The following is a 22817-nucleotide window of genomic DNA, read 5'->3' on the forward strand; positions in this document are numbered from 1 at the left end:
TCTAAGCACATGCTGTGTTTTTTCATAGGTGCCTTCATAACCTTTTTGTGCAGATCTCTTCTAAACAGTTTCTGTGTTAAAATACTATATGTTGGATTCAACCTTTCTGAATATTTGTTTCAGGGATCTCTTGTTGCAATCAGGTACATTGATAACCAAACAGATGCCTGGATTCGGAAACACTCAGTCCATCATGAAGTTCAGATGGTAAGGTTCAACCTCAACATGATCCTCCTATGCCCGACTGAAATGAAATGCAAATTATGTCACAAACATACTGTAGGTACTACTGAATCGGGCAACTAGTCCATCTATCTTTAGCAAGCTGAAATTCACATCCAGAGCTGGCAATATTTTGTTGGTTTTGAATTTGGGAGAAGATTGGATTTTACTTAGGCTTCATCAGTGTCATGCCTTTTGGTTTTGGGCACCTCTGTATTAAAAAGGTATTGACAAGCTGGAGGAGAAGACCAATATCAAATAGGACTTAATAGGGCCGGCGCTTCCTCTAGGCGATCCTAGGCGGTCACCTAGGGCAGCAGGATTTGCGAGCGGCATTTTGCCACCCTTGGCAGAAATTCGGTGGGGATCTTCCACTCCTGGTCTTTGGCGGAAATTCAGCGACGGATCCTTCATTCGCTCCGGGACCCGCTGCTGAAGTGCACAGAAGACGCGGAGTGGAAGGACCCCCACCACCAAAAGCTCAGAGGAGGAGTGCTGCTGCCTAGGGTGGCAAAAACCCTGGCGCCGCTCCTCGGAGGGACTGACATTTTAAGAGAGCTCCTTTTCTCATGTTGAGTGTTAATCTTACTCCTGAAGTAATCCTATTGATTTCAACTGGTCTAATCATGGTTCACGGTTCTATTCAGCATGAGTAAGAGTGTCAGAATCTGGTCCCAAAGGACTAAATATTTATACTGTGAAGATAAACCAGAGAAATAACTGCCTTCTCCATCTTCAAACTAGAAGCATTAAGAAGGGAGAGGAATTGTCCAGGGTGGTCCAGTGGGGTATTTTCAGGGGCTGTGAAGAAGATATGAAGCTGAAATAATGGGGATTGTCCTAATAGTGGTGATCTATCAGGCTAGAATGGACTTCTGGGAGCTGGAATAGACTCCTGGAAATGGTGGAAGCTCAAATACTTGAATCATCTGAAGCAAGACTCGTCTCAGGAATAGAAAATATATTGTAGAGCATTCCTGAACAAGCCAGCTTTGGACAAGATGAGCTAATGACCTTTTCATTTCTACCTTGTAGGATTCTTCTAGTAAACAATGACTAAGGAATAACTCAGGGGTGGTGCTGTAATATAAACAAATGTCAGGTTTCCGAGTAGCAGCCGTGTTAGTCTGTATCCGCAAAAAGAACAGGAGTCCTTGTGGCACCTTAAAGACTAACAAATGTTTTTGAGCATAAGCTTTCATGGGCTAAAACCAAACAAATGTGTTTAACAAGGCCTCTTTGCTTTCAGATGCGCAAGCTGAGGCATGAGAATCTGGTGGCCTTCTTTGGTATATGCACTGAAATTCCAAATATCTGTATTATTACAGAGTACTGCAAGAAAGGAAGTCTAAAGGTGAGAACACCAGCATCATTTACATCAATAGCCTTAGGGTTGACTTGTAAGAGAGCTTGCAAAAGAGCTGTTCTGAGCTCTAGCCAGGTCAGCCAGGACTGATATTTCTGCCCCCTTTTTTTTTTGTTAGCTGTTTTTGCTGCCTACTCTTGGCAATGTTGATATCAGGACTTTCCTGGCTTCTAATAGCTAGGACTTCAAGTGCACATGTCCCTTCCGACTCCTATGCGTCTTCATTGCTTTAGTGTTCAGTTCTCTCTGATGTGCAACCACTTTGTGAATACTAGATATGAGAAGCAGAATAGCACCCTGCAGAACAATAAAAAAATAGAGACATTACACCACAGAGGCAGTGAGTATTAAGACATCTTATTTACCAAGAAACGTCTTATTTCCTCAGCTTATTACATAAAACATAAGAATGGCCCTACTGGGTGAGACCAAGGGTCCATCTAGCCCAGTATCCTGTCTTCCTACCAGGGCCGGCTCCAGGCACCAGCTTAGCAAGCAGGTGCTTGGGGCGGCTTCTCCGTAGAGGGGCAGCATGTCCAGTTATTTGGTGGCAATTCAGCGGAGGGTCCCTCACTCCTGATCGGAGTGAAGGACCTCCCGCTGAATTACTGCAGATCACAATCACAGCTTTTTTTTTTTTTTTTTGGCTGCTTGGGGCAGCAAAGCCCCTGGAGCCGGCCCTGCTTCCAACGATAGCCAGTGCCAGGTGCCCCAGAGAGAATGAACAGAACAGGTAATCATCAAGTGATCCATCCCCTGTCACTCATTCCTAGCTTCTGTAATTTAGTGTGTAATAAAGCTCTACAGAATTTGTATGTAAATATTGCATCAAGTTTGTAATTGCCACTTGCCCAATAGTGATACATGCAGACTATTCTCAGCAACTGCTGATTTGGAGACCCATACACATGTATTAGGAAATAAGTTTTCCATTTCCAATAAACTTTCACAGAGCAAATAGGCTGAGTTCAGTTCCATGTGCTCACTGCATCTCAGTCTGATGAGATTCAGTCCAATGTCATTCTGAACGTTTTTGTTTTTCAGGACATTTTGAACTCTCATATTGAATTGGATTGGATATTCAAACTCTCTCTCGCCTATGATATAGTCAATGTGAGTATGACATTGAATTGTTTTTTGATAGAAAACCTTATTTAAAAAGTTATGGAGACTAGAAACACTTATTGCTCTGGACTTTGAACATGTCAGAGACAAAAATGAGAATAACATACTATCCCGTTGGAGCCAGATGGAAGTGCTGGGTTTACATTTGATAGGGGGTTGAGGAAGTTGTTATTGCAAATTATCCTTATTTTATTGCATGTATTTATTTCATTCATTTGGGAGTTCTGTTGCAGTGACCTATGCTTACACCATTAAACAAACCCCAAATTAAACATTTGTTACACATACGAAAAAAGGGGGGTGGACAGTTAAAAATAAAATGTAAAAAGTTCTAAAGTTTTGTGAAAATTGTTTGACATTGTAAGCTCTTCAGGACTGGACCGGCCATTCAAAAAAGAACTAGATAAATTCATGGAGGATAGATCCATCAATGGCTATTAGCCAGGATGGACAGGGATGGTGTCCCTAGCCTCTGTTTGCCAGAAGCTGGAATGGGCAACAGGGGATGGATCACTTGATGATTCCCTGTTCAGTTCATTCCCTCTGGGGCACCTGGCATTAGAGTGACCAGAGGGCCCGATATTTAACCCTATGTCCCATATCCCAATCAATGTACAATTGGGACGCCATTTGTCCCGATATTCAAGTAATGAGGCGAGCTGGGGGGAGGCACCGACTCCATGGGTGTTCCACGGTTGGAGTATGGCTGTTATTATGTATTTACTACATACAGCTTTGCTTGAAAATTTATAGATGCTACTAAATAGGGGGGAGGGAAGGAATTCAATGTTGAGTGGCAGCTCTTACCATCCCGATTTTGTTGTTAAAGTCCGATTCTGGTTTGTGTGTGTTATTAAGACACAAGTTGGGAGTGAGGAGAAAGGGAGAAAGATTAGCAAATGATACAGCTTCTCTTTCTGATGCTTGTTGGTCATTTACTTGAAGACCTGTAGTGCATGTCCCGTGACTCATGTAGCCACTTTTGTAACCTGGCTTTATTCGCCTGGCCCTGGCAAATATTTCCTTACATGCCTTTGTCTGGTTTGTGGAAGTGAAGGGACTGTCCTCCTGTTGAGGTGCTCATGCTCCCAAGGCAGGCAGGAAGGAGTATGGCCACATCCAAAGGAACAGGCCACACCATTCTAATTCATTCCTCATTAATCTTCTTCTTCAGTAAGCAATGAATGAAAAATGCTAGTAAAATGATTTGTTTGTGTGACAGCAGTGTAAAAGGGCCTCTCTGGATTGGTGCTCAACTGAGTTAGGTGCTGTACAAACACACAGTAGGAATAAGTGCCTGCCCTGAGGAGTTGGTAATCTAAAGTTTTGGTCCAATGATTAGGGCATAAGTCTAGGATGTAGGAGAGACAAGTTCATTTCCGATCTCTGCTACAGACTTTCCTATATGATCTTGGGCAAGTCACCTAGGCTAGATTTTTAAAGGCATTGTGGTGCTCAGTGTCACAATATCTAACTGATTAGGAGTCTGTCTTGTTTTCAACAGTGATTTAGGCACTTAAGAGTCTTACAATGGTATTTAGGCTTTAAGCACCTAAATCCCTTTTTCAAACAAGACAGGCTCCTAAATCAGCTGGGTATTACAATGCTGAGTGCCACAATGCCTAAATACCTGTAAAAGTCTGGGCGTAAGTCTCTGTTTCTCAGTGCCCCATCCATATAGGGATAATAGTACTTCCTTACCTCACAAGGGTGTTGTCAGGATAAATACGATAAAGAATGTGAGGTGCTCACACTACTGTGATGGGGAGTGTGACATTTCAGAACAACAGCACCTGTATTTCACTGCAGTGGTCCAGCGAGGGTACACACTGTCTGGTTTCCAGCTCCCCTGCCCGTCACCTCTCACTCTCGCCTGACGGGGGTATTTCCAGGCTGCACAGTCCCATGACTATACTGTGTTATTCCCAGCACAGACAGATGGCCCAAGCAGGCCTGCTTGCTTTGTCTTCAGAGACAGTTAGCAGTACAACTGCCTACAGTTATACGTTACTGCACAGCTCTTTCTAAGCAAGCCTGTTGAGTCTCAAGATAAAAACATTGCAGAAAAAACATTAAAATTAATCCAAGAACCTACACGCATGCCAACAAACTTACCAGAGATCACCCCTACCCCAACATGGGCTCTGGTAGGAACAGTCCTTCACTACTCTGTCCAAGCAGGGGGCTGGAACAGTTTGTATAATGGGAGTGCTGAGAGCCATTGAACCAAACTGTAAACCCTGTATGTGATGGAAACCACTTCAAGCTGGAGGGTGCGGCAGCACTCCTAGTTCCAGCATCTATGCGCCCAAGTGGTTTCCTTGTGGTATCAAGTTCATCATAGCTTTAGCTCAGAACAAGCATGCAGTCTTTTGGGGCTGGGCCCTCAGCAAGCCAAGTTTCTCCAAATCTTCCCTAAGAATTGGGATCTTCTTAGAGCAGGGATCCCGTCTGTTTGCTGGATCAGAAATAGTGCCCTGAGCCTGTCTGAAAACAGGCTATTTAACCAAAAATCTTTTCTTTGCCTGATGGTCCCAGGAGGATCCAGTTTGAACTCATATATGTGGACCCCACCAGATGGCTTCAGTAACCAGAGGATATACATTATCATCCCCATATTCCTAGAAGAGTTACATACAATTCCACAATAACACAGTTGCATTTTTAATACAATGGGCCCCCAAAATATCAAACCAAACTCCATAAGGTTTAACTTAATTCAGGAAAGTTTATCTTCATTCCATCTGGTTTGTCCAGGGTATTGAATGATATTGTCAGTCTGTCACAGGGACCATATTAAATACCCAAGACATCTAGGTAGAGAAGGCAGTGATTCCATGCGGGCAAAGGGATTTGTCCATATGGAAACAATGTCCAGGCTCAGGGCCTAACATAAGGCCAGATACCCTGGGTTGGTGGAGGGAATGAAGACAACAGTAGCAGTAATAGGAGAATGTGGCTATCCAGACAAAGTGTGGGCATGACTAGTAGGTTTCTGGATGGGTTTGACCAAAGCAGACCATTGCTACAAATAGCCTGGACAATGTCATGGAAAAAGACTAGCATAGGTACAATGAGTTTTAGGGACAAACGCCCTGGCGTTTCTGACCAGAACCAGCTGAGCCAAGAGCTGGTTACATGTGCTGTTTCTTGCACTGACAGCCAAAACTTGATCCAGTCATTCCATTAGGGGTATTTTACCCTGCCTGGTGCTTCTATAGCCACCACTCTATAGTCACACTGTCCCTGTTTTTGTAGGGAATGTTGTTTCTTCACAGAAGCCCATTAAACTCCCATGGAAATCTGAAACCTACTAACTGTTTGGTGGATAGTCGCATGCAAGTGAAACTGTGTGGATTTGGGCTATGGGAGTTTAAGTATGGAAAGAAATACCGAGTAATTACTGAGAAAAATACCAACTATGCAGGTAAGAGGATTATACAAGAATTACAAGCACAAGGGATGCACCAAAACAATGATTGATGGATTCCTCTAGCGGATGCTTTCCTTCATACTGGTCTTCACACACATTTTATCTACAACACCTCTTTGAATATTGATAATTGGAACATGGCTTTTGGAAATTACAGAGGGTTGATGTTTTTTTATTCCAGTAATGCTGCATATAGATGAGCAAATAGCAGAAAATAATGCATATGATCAGTTTTGGTCTCTGTTTTGCTCAATAATTGTCTCCGAGCAGCTTATGATTTTCTACAATTTATTTGTTGTTTGAAAATGTTTGTTGAATAATTTTGTTGAATAATTTTTGGTCAGTAGCGGTGGATGAAATAAGGCATAAATGCTGTAGACGTTTATCAATGTTGGTAAATGCCAAGTAATACACACTGGAAAACATAATGCACAGCCAACCTGTGGAACTATTTGCCAGAGGAAGTTGTGAAGGCCAAGACTATAACAGGGTTCACAAAAGAACCAGATAAATTCATGAAGGATAGGTCCATCAATGGCTATTAGCCAGATTGGGCAGGAATGGTGTCCTTAGCCTCTGTTTGCCAGAGGCTGGTAATGGGCACCAGGGGATGGATCACCTCCATTCTAGCCTTTATAGTTGCAAAGAAAAGCTTGAAAATGTGACTCAAGTGCAACTGATGTAGTGAAGTCTGCCTGAGTCTGCAGGTGGCTGAAACAATAGCTCTGAGCTGTATTAACCACCTCATGCATCTGGCCAGGGTGCTTACTCCAAAGGCCACAGCTTTGAGGAGTCATGCTGTGAAATTCTCCATCCCAGGCCACAGAATGATTGTGGAACCCTGAGGCTTCAGTAGATTCCATGATTCATCTGCCTGCATTCTCTGAGATACAATGTGTTGGCTTCTTCCCAGCCCACAAAGGCCTCGCTACCACACTCAGAGTATCTTTCCAGGCACAGTTTTATTTCTCAGATGTAGGCAAACAAATCCCACAACAGTTCCTCAGTCCACTCTGGGCTACAGCTCCCAGGGGATTTCCACCTTTGCCTTACTCAGACCTCCCACCCTCTTTTAACAGAGCACCACCTCCCAGCACTTTCTTCCTGGAGGCCCTACCTCCCCCCCCCCCCCATAGATTCCCACTGCCCTGCCTCCTGGGGGGCTCTGGCAGCCTTTCACAGGGAACTTTCTGCTGCTGCTCCTGCCCCCTGCTTCCAGACAGCCTGGCTCTTTATGGCTGCAGGTGCTGCTCTCCCCTCCTAGTTGGTTGAACTGGGAGATCCTGTTCTAGCACAGAGGAGCTGGTTATGCTTCACTGATGCCACTCTGTGACCCTGACAGAGGACTCCACATGTGGGCCTTCCCCTCCCAGCTGCTGGGATCCCATTCTCTGCTTTTACCCCTATTCTCCCAAAGAGGGTCTTGCTGACACTTCTGAGAAGAGGTGGGAGGAAGGAGTGCCCTTGCTTCTGCCTGCATCTCTCTAGCTAGCTACCAGGCCGTGGTGTTGTGTGGATGAATGAATGCCTGCAAACGGCAGAGAAATCCTCAGTTGGACAACACTATAAAAGCACAAACCATTCCATATTGTGTTCAGAATTTTAAAAGGCTGTCTAGCCTGTTCTTTGCCGATGATGACTTTGACCCAGCTGGAGCACAGGCTTCCTTGCTGTTTCCTATTTTGCCTTGTAGATCTGTATTGGACGGCCCCAGAACTGCTCAGGATGGGGGAATTTCCATTCCATGGGACCCAAAAGGGGGATGTCTACAGCTTTGCTATAATTATGAGGGAGCTGATTTATAACAATGAGGATGGGCCGTTCCAAGACCTGCACAAGGAAGCAGAAGGTAGTACTTTGTTCCTCTCTTTGTACTACATTTCCAGACGGTCTGTGAAGCACATTTTTATATCCTAGAGTTACCCTAAATGTAGTAGGTCTTCACTGCAAATAAAATGTGTTTTAAAATTCAGATTAGCTGTGACCCAGGTTAGGTAACTGTGGTTTAAATAGCAGTGAAGATACGGTTAATTCATGTTAGTAGGTAGTGTTCAACCCCAGACTCCTGTATAGGCTTTAACCTCTGCTGCCATCTCTTTAATGTCATTTTAACCCAGATTAGCCCAGAGCCGGTTAGCTACTCTGAGTTAGGAACACATCTTTAATTTGCAGACTAGATGCACCCTTGGGATGCAAGATAATTTTTGTACGCTGAACATTATGAATGAGTATAGGCAGATCATTGTATCACTTAACTATCTGCCTGATAAGGATTGTCACCTTTGGTCTTTGGAGCATCATGCAAGCTTAACTGTATATATGTTTTAAGTTATTTGGCAATTTTGCCTAATAAATCATAAGAATTTAGAACTTAATTTGAGCAAGTGTTCCAAACTGGTTGCCTAACCCTGTCTTGATTTCCTGTCACTAATTCTCATTGCTTCCTACTTTATAAGAAAAAAACAAACAGTTGCTTTATGTTTAGCTTTGTTTCAAATACAACAGCAGCTGTCATCTCCCACAAACTCCTGTAGCCCACATATAGTATCTCCTTGAAGTGCATTACTCATAGGAAAACCTCTCTTGTTTGACCTTCTATTGATCTGAATAAATTCCATGTTGTCTATTCTGTTCAGATAATAGGGCTCTATGTACCTTTTAATCTGACTTTATGTGCAAATTAAATTAATCATAGCGAAGTGAAGTGTAGTAATTGCTCAGCTGAGCATAGTACCAATGAAAACACCACACCAGTCACATATTGGAGCTACTCAGCAGCGTGCAGTATTATGGCATATGCCAAGTTACTACAACTACACTCTGAAATCCCTGTATCTGAGGCCTCATCTACACTTGGTGGTGGGGATCGATCTAAGTTACACAACTTCAGATATGTGAATAACGTAGCTGAAGTTGACGTACTTAGACCTACTCACCACGATGTCTTCACTGTGGTGAGTTGACTCCTGCCGCTCCCCCATCGACTCCACCTGTGCCTCTTGCGGCGGTGGAGTACTGGAGTCAATGGGAGACAGCTCAGGGGTCAATTTATTGTGTCTAGACTAGACGTGATAAATCGACCTCCGCTGGACTGATTGCCGCCCGCCGATCTGGTGGGTAACGTAGACATACCCTAAGAGGAGAAAGCATTCATCTATAGAGACAGATTTAGCCTGTAGCTTTGGAGGCACAATTTCCCCAACGCTCCAGGACCTGTGAACACTGCACCTATGGGATGGTACTAATGGCTTCCTTCTTTGAAACTGGCCAGCTGCATGGATTGCATAGAAGAAGCAGACCCTAAGGTCATCCAGGTGAAAGACTGATTTGCTCTGACCCTTATGTGAGGTGCATAACAGAAAAGGAAGCTCCATGCACTCTCTGTTTTTCCTTCTCTCAGACTCCTGCATTAAGGACCAGGACAATTTGCTCCAAAGTTAGGGACACTAAAATAATTAATAGACTCAAATCTTGATTGATCACATTTGTTAAATACAGAGATAATAAACCGACTCATGAACCCAACTGGGCTTGTCCCACTGCGGCCGTCCCTGTCAACAGAGAAATGCAGTGAAAGGATCATTGCAATGCTTAGAACTTGCTGGGATGAAGATCCAGCGAGAAGGCCAACATTATCCTCTGTGAAGAGAGGGTTAAGAGATTCAAGCCCCGAAGGGTGAGTCTCTCTTACCTGTCTGAGAATGATACCAGATATGCATTGTGCTTTTCATCCAGGAGGCTCCCAAAGTGTTTTATAGATAGCATCCATTACACAGGGATTAGTCACGCTTGGCTGAAATGCAGCTGCATCAGAGATGGAGTTTAACAGCCCACAGCACTACTGCAGGATAGTTTAGAACAGGAAGATAAAGACTTAGATTTTCCCAATATCTCACCTTTCAGACTATAAGGATAGTAAAATTCTGGACTAGACTTCCAAGAGAAGTTGTGGAATCCCATCACTGGAGGTTGGACAAACACCTGTCAGGGATGGTCTAGATTACTTGGTCATGTCTCATCACAAAGGGATGGACTAGATGACCTCCATTTCCAGCCCTTCATTTCTGTGATTACATGAATAATGTCCAGCTGAAACCACAGTTGAGGGTGGAAGGTTAAATGGATGTAGTTAACTTGAAATCTGGTCAGTTTTTAGAAGAGAGTTTAAAGTTGTTTCCAAGTACTGTAGCTCCTCCTTGTCAATGTTTGCATTTTTGCAGTCACATTTTTCCTAGTCGTGAAATGTTTTTCTTTCCTCTCTTAAGTGAAAGACCCGCATGATGGAAACTGTGGGCTAAACAAAGTAGACTGAACAAAACAGGCAGTTTATGCTCTAATCTTTTCCACTTACAGTATTTTAAGTGTTACCAATAATAAGTATGTAAAAAAAATCAGACAAAAATATATTTAAGTTGATGATATCTTTAAGTAGTTAGCATATAATTATCCACAGCGGAATTTGGCTGGGATGCCAGGATACCACTTTGAGTCTTGTAAGGGACTTTGATTTGATGTTTCATCTGAAAATTGTTCCTTCTGGCAGCACAGTGCTCCCAAAGACTATGTGGGGGCCTTGGGTCAGTACTAACACTATCTGCAGTATGTATAGTCTCCCTGGATATTTCTTATTCAAGTTAAATTATGAGATCTGATGAAGGGCCCATAATGGGGAGTAGCCAAGTATTAGAAGACATTTCTTCCCTATGAACTCTAGATGCTAGAGGGGATCTTTGATGGAAGTGGAATACAATTCCCATCAATATTTTGTATTACTTAGTGCTGTTATGTAAATTAAAAACAATATTTGTTTGAACAATTCCATTAGCCACATCAGCATCTTGGATAACATGGTAAACAAACTGGAAAAGTATGCCAATCACTTGGAGGATGTAGTGGAAGAAAGGACAGCCCAGTTGGTGGCAGAGAAGAAAAAGACAGATAAACTTTTGTCAGCAATGTTGCCCAGGTAATCTAACAACTTTGATTTGTCAACAATAGAATTTGGTGCAAGATACACTGAGTATGAAAGGCTCTATCTCAGAATGCGTTGCAAAGTACTATAGTCACTTAAACATTGGTAGTACAGCCTTGGGTTCTAACTAATGAATGATAATTAAGCAATGAATTATTATTATTCATTATATTGTGATAGTGCCTAGAAGCTCCAGTCAGGGACCAGGGGCCCATTGTTCTAGACGTAGAAACCTAGAACAAAAAGACTGTTCCCCCGAAGAGCTGACAGTCTAAGACAAAGGACTACAGCCGGGGGTACTCAGATGTGAGGAGCAGTAGGAAACAATCAGACTGAACTGTTCAGCATAAGCTATGGTCTTAGCGTGCCATCTCCCTTACTCCTTGTCAAATATTTTGTAGGTCTAGGCTGAATCCAGGCCAACCAGCATTATTTTAAAATGCATTTCATGCCATCAACTTCTTGTGCTCCACTGACCTTCACCCTCACACACCTCTCTGGCAAGTGGTCACTTTTCTCTGTTGCACCCTCTTTCCCTGCAGTAGATGCTTTAATCTGGGGACCTTTTGCCAAAGTGGACACTGGTGTAAATCCAGATTGAATTTGGTTTGGGGATTTTTAAGGCAGGCTTAAAAGTGCTTTAAACAGGCCACTTGGTGTGTTTCCCAAACATGCAGGATGTTAAGGCCAAATGGATCTATTCTGAGGGGGAGGGAGAGAGAGAGAGCAAGTAAACAAACATAAAGGAAATAAATCACTTTCTCCTTCTGTCCCAGCTTTATCAGAGAGCAGCTCATCGCTGGGAAATCCGTGGAGCCTGAGAGTTTTGATTCCGTGACCATCTTCTTCTCAGATATTGTTGGATTCACCAATTTGTGTTCTCTCAGCAACCCCCTGCAAGTGGTTAATCTCCTGAATGACCTGTATAGCCTGTTTGATAACATCATTAAAACATATGATGTATACAAGGTGAGACACGCTGCTCCCCTGGTTCTCAGGCAGCACAGTTGCTGGGCCCAGTTCTGCAAGCAGTGTGTTTGCAGAACTTCTATCAAAGTCAAGGGAAGTTTCCTGGAGAGTGCTCACACAGTCAGGCTCCCCTATCTGTAGTCACTTGCATCCAAAGCCCAGTAATATCACTGACTTGATACTGTTCCAATTGTTGTGGTTGAGTACAATCAGTGGCAGAACCATGACTAGAATATAGAAGATCTTTACTGCCGGTTTAAGCTTAGTCCGCTAGTTTGCACTGTCTCTAATATTGGCTATTATTTGCCCTGTGCCCCAGACACTTAACGTGCTGCCTAAGTGCTTTGTTTTCCTTGCTACAGGTTGAAACAATTGGAGATGCCTACATGGTTGCCAGTGGCCTTCCCATCCGCAATGGAATGAAGCACGTTGAGGAAATTGCTACAATGTCTTTGCACTTCCTCAGTGCAATGATCCCTTTCAAGATAGGGCACATGCCCGAAGAGAAGCTGAAGCTGCGGATTGGCATTAACACAGGTAAGTATCGTGAGTCTCACTTGCTTCCGATACTGAGATTTGTTCTTGGTCCATATAAATTGAGCCACAAAAACATAATTCACATTTGCCTCAATTCGTAATTCACCTCAGGATGAGTCAAGCATCAGGTTAAGATGATCCAGGAGAGTGTTTTTTAAGGGGGCTTATCCTCCAGTCCTAATTCAGCCAAAATTCCCCTCAACCTTAATTTGGATTTTTGCCTGGGTAAGGAACGGGTGGCCAAATGTTTGTTTTAACCTTGCATATGGGGTTCATCCTTAATTCACTGTAGCACGTATTGAGCAGTTACAGCATGAGACAGGGAGTTAGGAATTCCGGATTCTCTTCATACCTCAGCCATGACTTGCTGTCTGATGTTGGCTACTTACATAACGGCTCTGTATCTCAGTTTTCCCATCAGCAAGCTGGCAATATTAACATGCAGCGTCCTCACGGATTGCTGGGAAGATTTATTAGTTTCTATTTTTAAGTGCTCTGAGATCTGTGGTTGAAAGGTTCTATCAAGATGTAGAACATTAATATAAGACATTCAGAAGCACTAACAATGCTCTTTCCTGTGTTTGTAAATCGCTGTGTAAATGTACGATGCTATGCAAACATTTTACAATGATTATAGTAATGTTGGGGTTCTGCTTTAGTTCTCATCTAAAGAATGACATTTCCATTCTTAATTGGTGCTTTCCATTTCCTATCCAAGCAATACTGGCACAGCTTGGAGTCTATGCTGACAGAAGAGTTTGTGGGGAAACTCAATGCAGCATATACCAGCAAGATCATTTAGAAGAGCATTTCAGTGGTAGGACTCTTCCTGAAAACATAATGCATGTATTCAAGGTCATCTCACAAATACTGGCCTAGATTTGTAACATTACCTACCATTGGAGCTGTAATTTCTACAGCTGGGCAAATTTTTTCAGATGAATAGTTTATTTGTTGAAACATGCAGTTTCAGACAACATGAAACTTATTAAAAAATTTGACACAAATTTGCAAAATAGTTTCATCTGCAAAAATGGAAGAGAAGGCCATGTCCCCTATAACTTTTTGGCCCAGTGTATGTAGGGCAGTCACCTGGGATATGGGAGGCCTAGGTTCTCAAATTGACAGAGGTCAGGAAGAAATCTCCCTTATGAGCAGGTTATTACACAACTGCCAGCTGCTATAGAACGTTTTGAAGCTTACTCTGAAGCATCTGATACTGTTGGAGTCAGGATGTTGTTGTAGATGGACCACTTGTCTCCTTTAGTATGACCGGAAAGCATAATCCCAATTATACATATAAAATGATGGGGTTTAAATTAGCTGTTAACACTCAAGAAAGAGATCTTGGAGTCATTGTGGATAGTTCTCTGAAAACATCCACTCAATATGCAGTGGCAGTCAAAAAAGTGAACAGAATGCTGGGAATAATTAAGAAAGGGATAAATAATAGGACAGAAAATATCATGTTGCCTCTATATAAATCCAATGAGTGTGCCCACATCTTGTGAATTTAATCTCAGCAGAGTGGTTGCCCCATCTCAAAAAGACATATTGAATTAGAAAAGTTCAGAAAAGGGCAACAAAAATGATTAGGGGTATGGAACGGCTTCCATTGAGGAAGATTATAAGACTGGGACTTTTCATCTTGAAAAGAGATAGCTAAGGGAGATATGATAGAGGTCTATAAAATCATGACTGGTGTAGAGAAAGTAGAAAAGGAAGTGTTGTTTAGTCCTTCTCATAACAGAAGAACTAGGGGTCACCAAATGAAATTAATAGGCAGCAGGTTTAAAACAAACAAAAGGAAGTATTTCTTCACACAACACACAGTCAACCTATGGAACTCCTTGCTAGAGAATGTTATGAAGGCCAAGACCATAACAGGTTCACAAAGAACTAGATAAATTCATGCATGATAGGTCCATGAATGGCTATTAGCCAGGATGGGCTAGAATGGTGTCCCTAGCCTCTGTTGTCAGAAGCTGGAGGAGCAACAGGGGATGGATTACTTGATGATGACCTGTTCTGTTCATTTCCTCTGGGGCACATAGCACTGGCCACTGATAGAAGACAGGATACTGGGCTAAATGGACCTTTGGTCTGACCCAGTAGGGCCATTCTTATGCAATTTCTATATTCCTTTCTCGGGTGGTTTCAGTGACAACTGCAAAGGTTGGGGAAATAATTGTCTAAATATTTTGATCTTCATACATGTCTCAGTTCTAATAACACAACTAAGCATTTCTATGTTGTTAATAATCCCTAGCTCTTTTTCCTCCATTGATCATAAGAGAGCCTTACAAAAGAGGTCAGTATTATTATGCTCATTATAGATGCTGTAGTGAGATTAGCAGAGATCCTGTGGCACATAGACTTCTGAGGTTGAGCGTGAGCTTTCTGGGTGATACCCACTTCGTCAGACGCATGTAGTGGACTTTTCAGGGCACGGTATATATATGCTAGCAAGCAAGCTAGAGATAACGAGGTTAGTTCAGTCAGGGAGGTGAGGCCCTGTTCTAGCAGTAGAGTGTGAAAACCAAGGGAGGAGAAACTGGTTCTGTAATTGGCAAGCCATTCACAGTCTTTGTTTAGTCCAGAGACTGATGGTGTCAAATTTGCAATATGATCAGCAGTTTCTCTTGGCAGTCTGGTCCTGAAGTTTTTTTGCTGCAGGATAGCACCTTAAGGTCTGCTATAGTGTGCCAGGGAGTTGAAGTGCTCTCCTACAGGTTTTGTATATTGCCATATCCTGATATCTGATTTGTTCCATTTATCCTTTTCCGTAGTGACTGTCCAGTTTGGCCGATGTACATAGCAGAGGGGCATTGCTGGCAATATGATGCGTTATTACATTGGTGGACGTGCAGGTGAATGAACCAGTGATGGTGTGGCTGATCTGGTTAGGTCCTATGATGGTGTCGCTGGTGTAGATATGTGGGCAGAGTTGGCATCGAGGTTTGTTACATGGATTGGTTCCTGAGCTGGAGTTACTATGGTGCAGTGTGCAGTTGCTGGTGAGAATACGTTTCAGTTGGCGAGGTTGTCTGTGGCGAGGACTGGCCTGCCACCCAAGACCTGTGAAAGTGTGGGATCATTGTCCAGGATGGGTTGTAGATCCCTGATGATGCGTTGGAGGGGTTTTAGCTGGGGGCTGTATGTGATGGCCAGTGGAGTCCTGTTGGTTTCTTTCTTGGGTTTGTCTTGCAGTAGGAGGCTTCTGGGTACACGTCTGGCTCTGTTGATCTAGTTTCCTAATTTCTTGTGCGGGTATTGTAGTTTAGAGAATGCTTGGTGGAGATTTTGTAGTGTTGGTCTCTGTCTGAGGGGTTAGAGCAGATGCGTTGTACCTCAGTGCTTGCTGTAGACAATGGATCGTGTGATGTGCCCGGGATGGAAGCTGGGCATGAAGGTAGGCATATAGCGGTCGGTAGGTTCGTTATAGAGTGGTGTTTAATGTGACCATCGGCTTATTTGCACCGTGGTGTCTAGAAAGTGGACCTCCCGTGTAGATTGGTCCAGGCTGAGGTGTGTGGGGTGGGAAGTGTTGAAATCATGGTGGAATTTTCTAGAGTCTCCTCCCATGGTCCAGATGATGAAGATGTCATCAATGTAGCGTAGGTAGAGAAGGGGCCGTGAGTGATGAGAGCTGAGGAAGCGTTGTTCCAGGTCAGCCATAAAAAATTCGTATTGTGGGGCCATGCGGGTGCCCATAGCAGTGCCACTGATCTGAGAATATTGTTCATCAAACTTGAAATTGTGTGTGAGTAAAAGCACAGAGCTCAAGCAGCCAGTTGTGCTGTGGCATCATCAGGGATACTGTTCCTAACAGCCTGTATTCCATCTGTGTGTGGGATGTTTGTGTAGAGAGCCTCTACATCCATGGTGGCTAGGATGGTGTTTTCTGGGAGGTGACCAATGCGTTGTAGTTTTCCTCAGGAAATCAGTCGGTGTCACGGAGATAGCTGGGAGTGCTCGGGGTGGCATAGTCTGAGCAGAGAGTTCACATATCCAGACAGTCCTTCAGTGAGAGCCAATGCCCGAGATGATGGGGCGTCCAGGATTTCCGGTTTGTGGATCTTGGGTAGTAGATAGAAGAACCCTGGTCGGGGCTCTAAAGGTATGCTGATTTTTCTCTGTTAGTGTAGGGAGTGTCCTGAGTAGATGGTCCAGTTTTAGTGATTCCTCAGTGGGATCTGAGGGAGTGCCCTGTAGAATTGGTATTGGAGAGTTGTCTGGCGGCCTCCTTCTGGTAGTCAGACCTGTTCATGATGACACAGCACCTCCTTTATCAGCCTCTTTGATGATAATACAGGGTGGTTTCTGAGCTGTGGATGGCATGCATTTGCACGATTAGGTTAGAGGCAAGCGGTGTTGTTTTTCCACGATTTCTGCCTGTGCACGTCGGCGGAAGCATTCAATGTATAGGTCCAGACTGTCATTTCGACCCTCAGGGGGAGTCCATGTGGAGTTCTTCTTCTTGTGCTGTTGGTGGGTGGGTACCTGTGTATCAGTGCACTGTTCAGTGTTGTCCTGGAAGTGAGATTAAGTGATTTGTCCAAGGTTACCCAGCAGGCCCCTAGCAGAGCTAGAAATTGTATGCATGTTAGTTTTTATAGCAACAGTCAGATTAGCTAGGGATTGTTGCCATGTTCGCAGTTGCGGAAACTGAGACAATAAGCCATCAGTTGAGCAAGTCAAAAATGGAAGTTGGCATCAAAACTGGGATTAGAATTTAGGAGTTGCACATACACATGCTTGGGCTCTAGATAGGAAACTATGACACTCTTACATTTAAACTGCTTCTCCAGTGCCTAGTTAGGAGTCCCAGTGTGGGGCAGAATTGCTTTGCATAACATTTTCTGTCTTGATAGCGTGTGCTTTGTTTTGTACTTTAGGACCTGTTGTTGCAGGAGTGGTGGGAATCACAATGCCACGGTACTGCCTGTTTGGAGACACTGTTAATACAGCATCAAGGATGGAAAGTACCAGTTTGCGTAGGTACCATTTATGATGGGTTTGCAATCATCCTTCATGGAATTGTTTTTAACCACAAACAGAGGCAGTGTTACACTTAACCCATTGTTAATTGGCATTTTTTGTGTCAAACCTTTGCTATACAATGCTCTGATAACCCAGTTTGATGAACCCTGAGAGTGTCTTACATCTGAGATCATTGTTGTCAGATAACCACCACCAGTTCTTACATGGTGCTTTTCATCAGCAGATTTCAGAGCGCTTTACAAAGGAGGTCAGGATCATTATCTTTATTTTACTGTGGGGAGGAAGTGAGGGATGGAGAGGTGAAGTGACTTGCCCAAGCTCAACCAACTGGCCTGTGCCAGAGCCAGGAATAGAACCCAGGTCTTCTGAGTCCCAGTTCATTGCTCTGTCCACTGCTATCCACAGTGACAGTGTTTCATGTTTCACAACCAGCTGGGATGTTCAATCTTTGACGAATTTAAAATGAACATGGTGTTTTGTGGGTTTGTAACTGCCCTCAGACACACATGACTGTGCATCATAGACCCTATACTGCTACATGGAGAGGTCTTTGCTTGCTCATTTCTTTCCCGCTGATGCCATGACGCTCTGAATGACCATATTGTGCAGCGTAGTGACAACTGCAAGGACCTAGATAGCCATGGATGTTACAATATCCAAAATGAAAAGAGAAAGTTTGAGGTTTATATAATAAACACTGTGCTTTTGTCCTGGATACCATTTCTATCAAGTGACTTCATTTTAAATGGAGTTAGACTAAAGCCTAAATCTTAATTACAAACCCTTCTGAACAAGAGAAAAGATTCAGGCCAAAAATGAAACATAGCCTTGAGGAAGCTAAACGTTAGGTTCTAAAGAGATTGATCCTGCCCCTTTAACTAATACAGCCCGTCATATACATTTATAAAATAAGTAAATAGATTTATTTTGCTGTAGCTCTCCGAATCCATGTCTCCACAACCACTGCTAATGCCTTGCAATCCGTCGGCGGGTATGACTTGCAAGAAAGAGGGACCATAACAGTAAAGGTATGAACATTGAGAGTGCAGAATGGGAGCCTATCATGCCAAATAGGTAAATCTATTACATTAGATAGCATATGAAGGAATTTTCAAGGACGTACAATGTATGCAGAACATATGCTTTCCTGGATATGAACTGATGTTAATGCATCAGTGTAAAAACAAAACAACGAACATGTAGAGGTGTTCAGTACTATGGTGTGACTTAAATCAGACAGCGCCATTGTTTTGTATATGATACCCATCTGCCTAACATAGGACAGCGCTTAGCAAACTAGAATTAAGCATTCCAGAAAAACAGGACTCGATGTGAATTCTTTGTGCTTTCACAGCCCTTTCCATGTCTCACATCCTTGGATCCTGAGCATGGTTTCTACCTTGTCATGCTCTATGTTGATATTACTATTCTTTGTTCCTTATGTTGCTGGAGTGCCTTGAGGCCCCAATAAGGGACCGTGGCCTCATCTTGCTAACCACTGTACCAAGGTATAACCAAGAGATGCTTCTGGCTCCAAAGACCTTACAGTTAGAGCTTGCCAGAAGCTTTCCAGTGGAACAGTTTCACTGGCAAATACCCATTTCTCAAATCTGAAATGTTTGACAAAAATGGTTTGAGTTCCAGGGTCCGTGGCTGGGGCCAAGGACCCTGGGCTTCCAAGTGGGCAACTCTAGGACCCAGGTAGTCAGGGAGTATGGAAGGCCTGGCGTCTCCTGCCCCAAAGCAGTTCCTGTGGTGGGTTTGCCTGGGAGCTACAGACCCTGGGAGTCCAGGCAGTTGCTGACTGAAATCAATATTCATGTCAATTGCACAAGCACAGTAGGAATTTCAGTAAGTAGCAACCATGGTTTCAGGCAGGGCTGGTCTTAGAGGTGGGAAGTCAGGATGTCTGCCCCGAGCTCTGACATTGAGGGGCACCGGATCATTGCACTTGGAGGTGCCAAATCCGTGAAGGCAGGGAGGGAATTGGTTTGATTTTTGTTTTGGTCTTTTGGGGGTTTTTTTTATCGCACTTTTTGAGTATGAGGGACACCAAAAATGTTTTCAGTCCTGGGTGACAGAACGCCTAGGAGTGGCCATGGTTCAAGGGAGCCTATTTCATTTTGAAAACGCCACATGTGGATGTCGCCAAAACAATTTTTTCCCCAAGATTTCCAGTTTGGGGGAACCTTTGAAAAATTTGGAACAAAACCAAATTCTGAAATACCAAATTATGCCACAATCCAGACATTCCTAGTTTGGACCAACTCTACTTACAATCAATGCGAGCCCCCCCCACCCCCCCCCAATTTCTTTATACTACTCCACCTTCACGTCTTTCTGTTGTCAGGGAAAGGGAGAACAAAGAACATTTTGGTTAAAAGGAAAAGCTGACCTTCACGTGTCTCTCCCAGAGTTCAATGACGAATTGTGAGGCTGTTTGAAGGAAATGTTGCAGGTAAGATAGTGACAAGGTTTTCGTAGGGAAAGGTGTTAAATCCATATGCTGATAATGCAATTATACAGTTCAAGGACTGGAGGATTGAGCTAATGTGGGTCGATTCAGGGCCGGCACAACCCATTAGTTGACCTAGGCGGTCGCATAGGCCACTAACATTTGGGGGGCGGTGACCGCAACAGCTGGATCTTCAGCCACCCCGGTCGTCAGTGGTATTTTGGGGGTGGGACCTTCCGCCGCCTCTGTTGGGGGTGACATTTCAGGGGGGGCACTTTCCCCCACCTCTGTCGGGTTCGGGACCTTCTGCCGCCTAGAGCGCCAAAAAAACTGGCGGCGCTCCTGGGTCTATTGAAGCTACTAGGCGTGGCATTGCCTCTTAGGAACTATGTTTGTGCTGCAGCTGGGAGCGCGCCTCTCAGTCCAGATAGACAGGCATGCACTAGTTCTGCTTGAGCTAGCAAGCTAAGAATACCAGCATATCACGGGCTAGACACCAGAGTACAAGCCCACCTGACCCCCTCGGTCCCTACTCGGGTGGCTAGCCCGTGCTATAGTGTCCACATGTGATAGTTTTAGCATGCTACCTAGTGCAAAGCAAGTGTTTGTCTGTCTGCTTGTGCTGGGAGACATGCAGTGTAGACGTATCCTTATTGAAATATAGGAGATTTTGGAGCCATTAACTTGACTCTTCAGGTGGTTTATACCAGTGTTGCTCCATTAACTGCAGTGGAATTATGCTGTTCAGGATCTGACCCTACTGTGTGTTATCCAAATATTCTAGTTCCAGCACGACAGTCTGAGTTCAACAGAGGCACAGCGGTATAATGGCATCGTGGTTCATGAGGACTGTGAATAACAGTTCCTGGCCTCTGAGCTGGGATTATCACTTACAATAACATTTTCAAGCCACACTGTTTTGGTTGTTCAATTTGAAAACAGCAGGTTATTCCTCCCCCTTAACTCCTAGACTCACCTGAAACTCAATCCACCTGGGGTCTATGCTGGCATAGAAGCGTAACCAAGTGTTTAGTGTGTGTTACGCACCCCACCACCACGTGGCCAAATCCGCACAGTATCTGGGTCTCTTAAAGTTCCCTGTTATAAGCCAATACTTAAACTCAAGTTGTAAAAGTTTTGGCACTCCGTGGTCATGACCAAAATGGCAGTTGTCACAGATGCACGTGAAGAAATCTCCATTAAAGCCAATAGGAAGTTTTCCTTAAAAATCAATGGTAGGATATGACCTTTGGTACATAAGAAATAGAGGAAATTCAACTGGTCTTTGCACCACGTTATGGCGTATTCACTGGGTAAAATTCAATTCTGTCATAAACGGATGAGATAAGTAAGATCTATATGAGCAATTCATTTGGCCTACAGTCTTTCCCCTACGAGGATTATTTGGCTTGTTGCATTAAAACTTTGGCAAATCCTATATCTTCCCACAGGAGATGCCCTTTCAAAGCAGATGCAGTTCTGTATCTTCCTCTCTATGTTCCCTTACTAGTTGATTAGAAGACAAGACAGAGAGCATGTTGCAATCCTATGCAGTGTAGTCTTTAAGAGGTGAGAGAAACATCTTCACCATCATAGCCCACCAAAAACATCCTGGAAACAGTATGTTATGCATTTCGAAAGCTTAATATAATTAGGAAGGAAAAAGATCAGGAAACATTTGCACCACTCTGCTGTGGCACGTCAAGAATTTAGAGACTGGCATTTTTCTTTTCAAGATAGTTTTGCCTTTTGGTTGAGATGTAAAACCCAAAAGGCCAGATTTTCTGGTCTGCAAAGGCCTTTTTGTGCAGTACCGATGGCTGCAAGTGACCATAAAACTAGAGAATGACAGTGGAGAATCCACCCTGTTCAGGATAATTCTCTACTGGTGTACACCAGCCTTCCCCTCCCACCCAGAGTAAGGGGAATGAGAGAATGTGGGTGAGATGGGGCGAGGAAGAGGCATAGCAAAGCAGAGCTCTGCTATACCCAATCCTCTTCTGGTGTAAGGCCCATTATATCAAGCACAGGCAGTCTGGAAATGAGGGAGCCATTGCAGCTGTTAATCTCCATGATGGCTGAGTACAGCTCAGGGAATGAAGAATTAGGACCACTCTAAATTCCTAGGCTAGGTGGCTATACACTGTTATGCTACAAGGGTGGACTGAGGTGAAATAATTCTTACAGCAAGTTAAGAGACGGTCCTGAAGTGCTGATGTGGCCAAACCTTTCTTAAATTCAGTGAGCAAAACTCCCACAGCTGGACTGCAGAACTGGAGCTACAGTTTTTGAATTCATTTGTAAAACATTTTGGGATCCTTCTGGAAGAAAGTCACTGTCACAAGATGGGCTGGCCCTTTAAGGGATTTGGACTCAGCCCCACCTGTGCCTTGTCATCAGGACCCTGGTGATGAGTTTGGGCTTCAGCTGATGGTTGGGTCAGGTGACCAGGCATCATGTGATGGTAGCCTGTTGGCAGGGCTTCCTATGAGAGAGAGCCTGTTCCTTCAGAGAGAGAGAGAGGGAGGCCAGGAGCTAGGACAGACCTGGGAGAGGGCTTTCCAAACAAACCCAGAAGGGACCTGGCAGAGGTGCCTTGCTCAAAGGGATGCAGGGAGCTGAGTGAGACAGAGCTAAGGTATATCCTCTGATATAAGAGGACCTGGGGAGAGAGAACAAGGAACAGGGCTTCCCTTATCAGCGAAGGAAAAGGCCTGGCTGGACCAACTTGCAG

The 22817-nt window shown here is 43.9% G+C and overlaps 1 protein-coding gene across 1 annotated transcript in view; it reads left to right on the forward strand.

Annotated features, from left to right (window-relative positions):
* Positions 1 to 20062, forward strand: part of LOC116832684 (guanylate cyclase 2G-like) — a 36475-nt gene extending 16413 nt beyond the window's left edge. Inside the window, exons 10-21 of the mRNA XM_032793587.1 lie at positions 124 to 207; positions 1472 to 1576; positions 2633 to 2701; positions 5972 to 6140; positions 7840 to 7995; positions 9645 to 9822; positions 10972 to 11112; positions 11895 to 12087; positions 12450 to 12624; positions 17523 to 17621; positions 18565 to 18656; positions 19979 to 20062. Coding sequence (XP_032649478.1) covers positions 124 to 207; positions 1472 to 1576; positions 2633 to 2701; positions 5972 to 6140; positions 7840 to 7995; positions 9645 to 9822; positions 10972 to 11112; positions 11895 to 12087; positions 12450 to 12624; positions 17523 to 17621; positions 18565 to 18656; positions 19979 to 20062 — 1545 coding nt within the window. The remainder of the gene's footprint in view (positions 1 to 123; positions 208 to 1471; positions 1577 to 2632; positions 2702 to 5971; positions 6141 to 7839; positions 7996 to 9644; positions 9823 to 10971; positions 11113 to 11894; positions 12088 to 12449; positions 12625 to 17522; positions 17622 to 18564; positions 18657 to 19978) is intronic.
* Positions 20063 to 22817: the final 2755 nt, after the last annotated feature.

The sequence above is a fragment of the Chelonoidis abingdonii genome, chromosome 15, assembly GCF_003597395.2.
Source record: "Chelonoidis abingdonii isolate Lonesome George chromosome 15, CheloAbing_2.0, whole genome shotgun sequence".
Lineage (NCBI taxonomy): Eukaryota > Metazoa > Chordata > Testudines > Testudinidae > Chelonoidis > Chelonoidis abingdonii.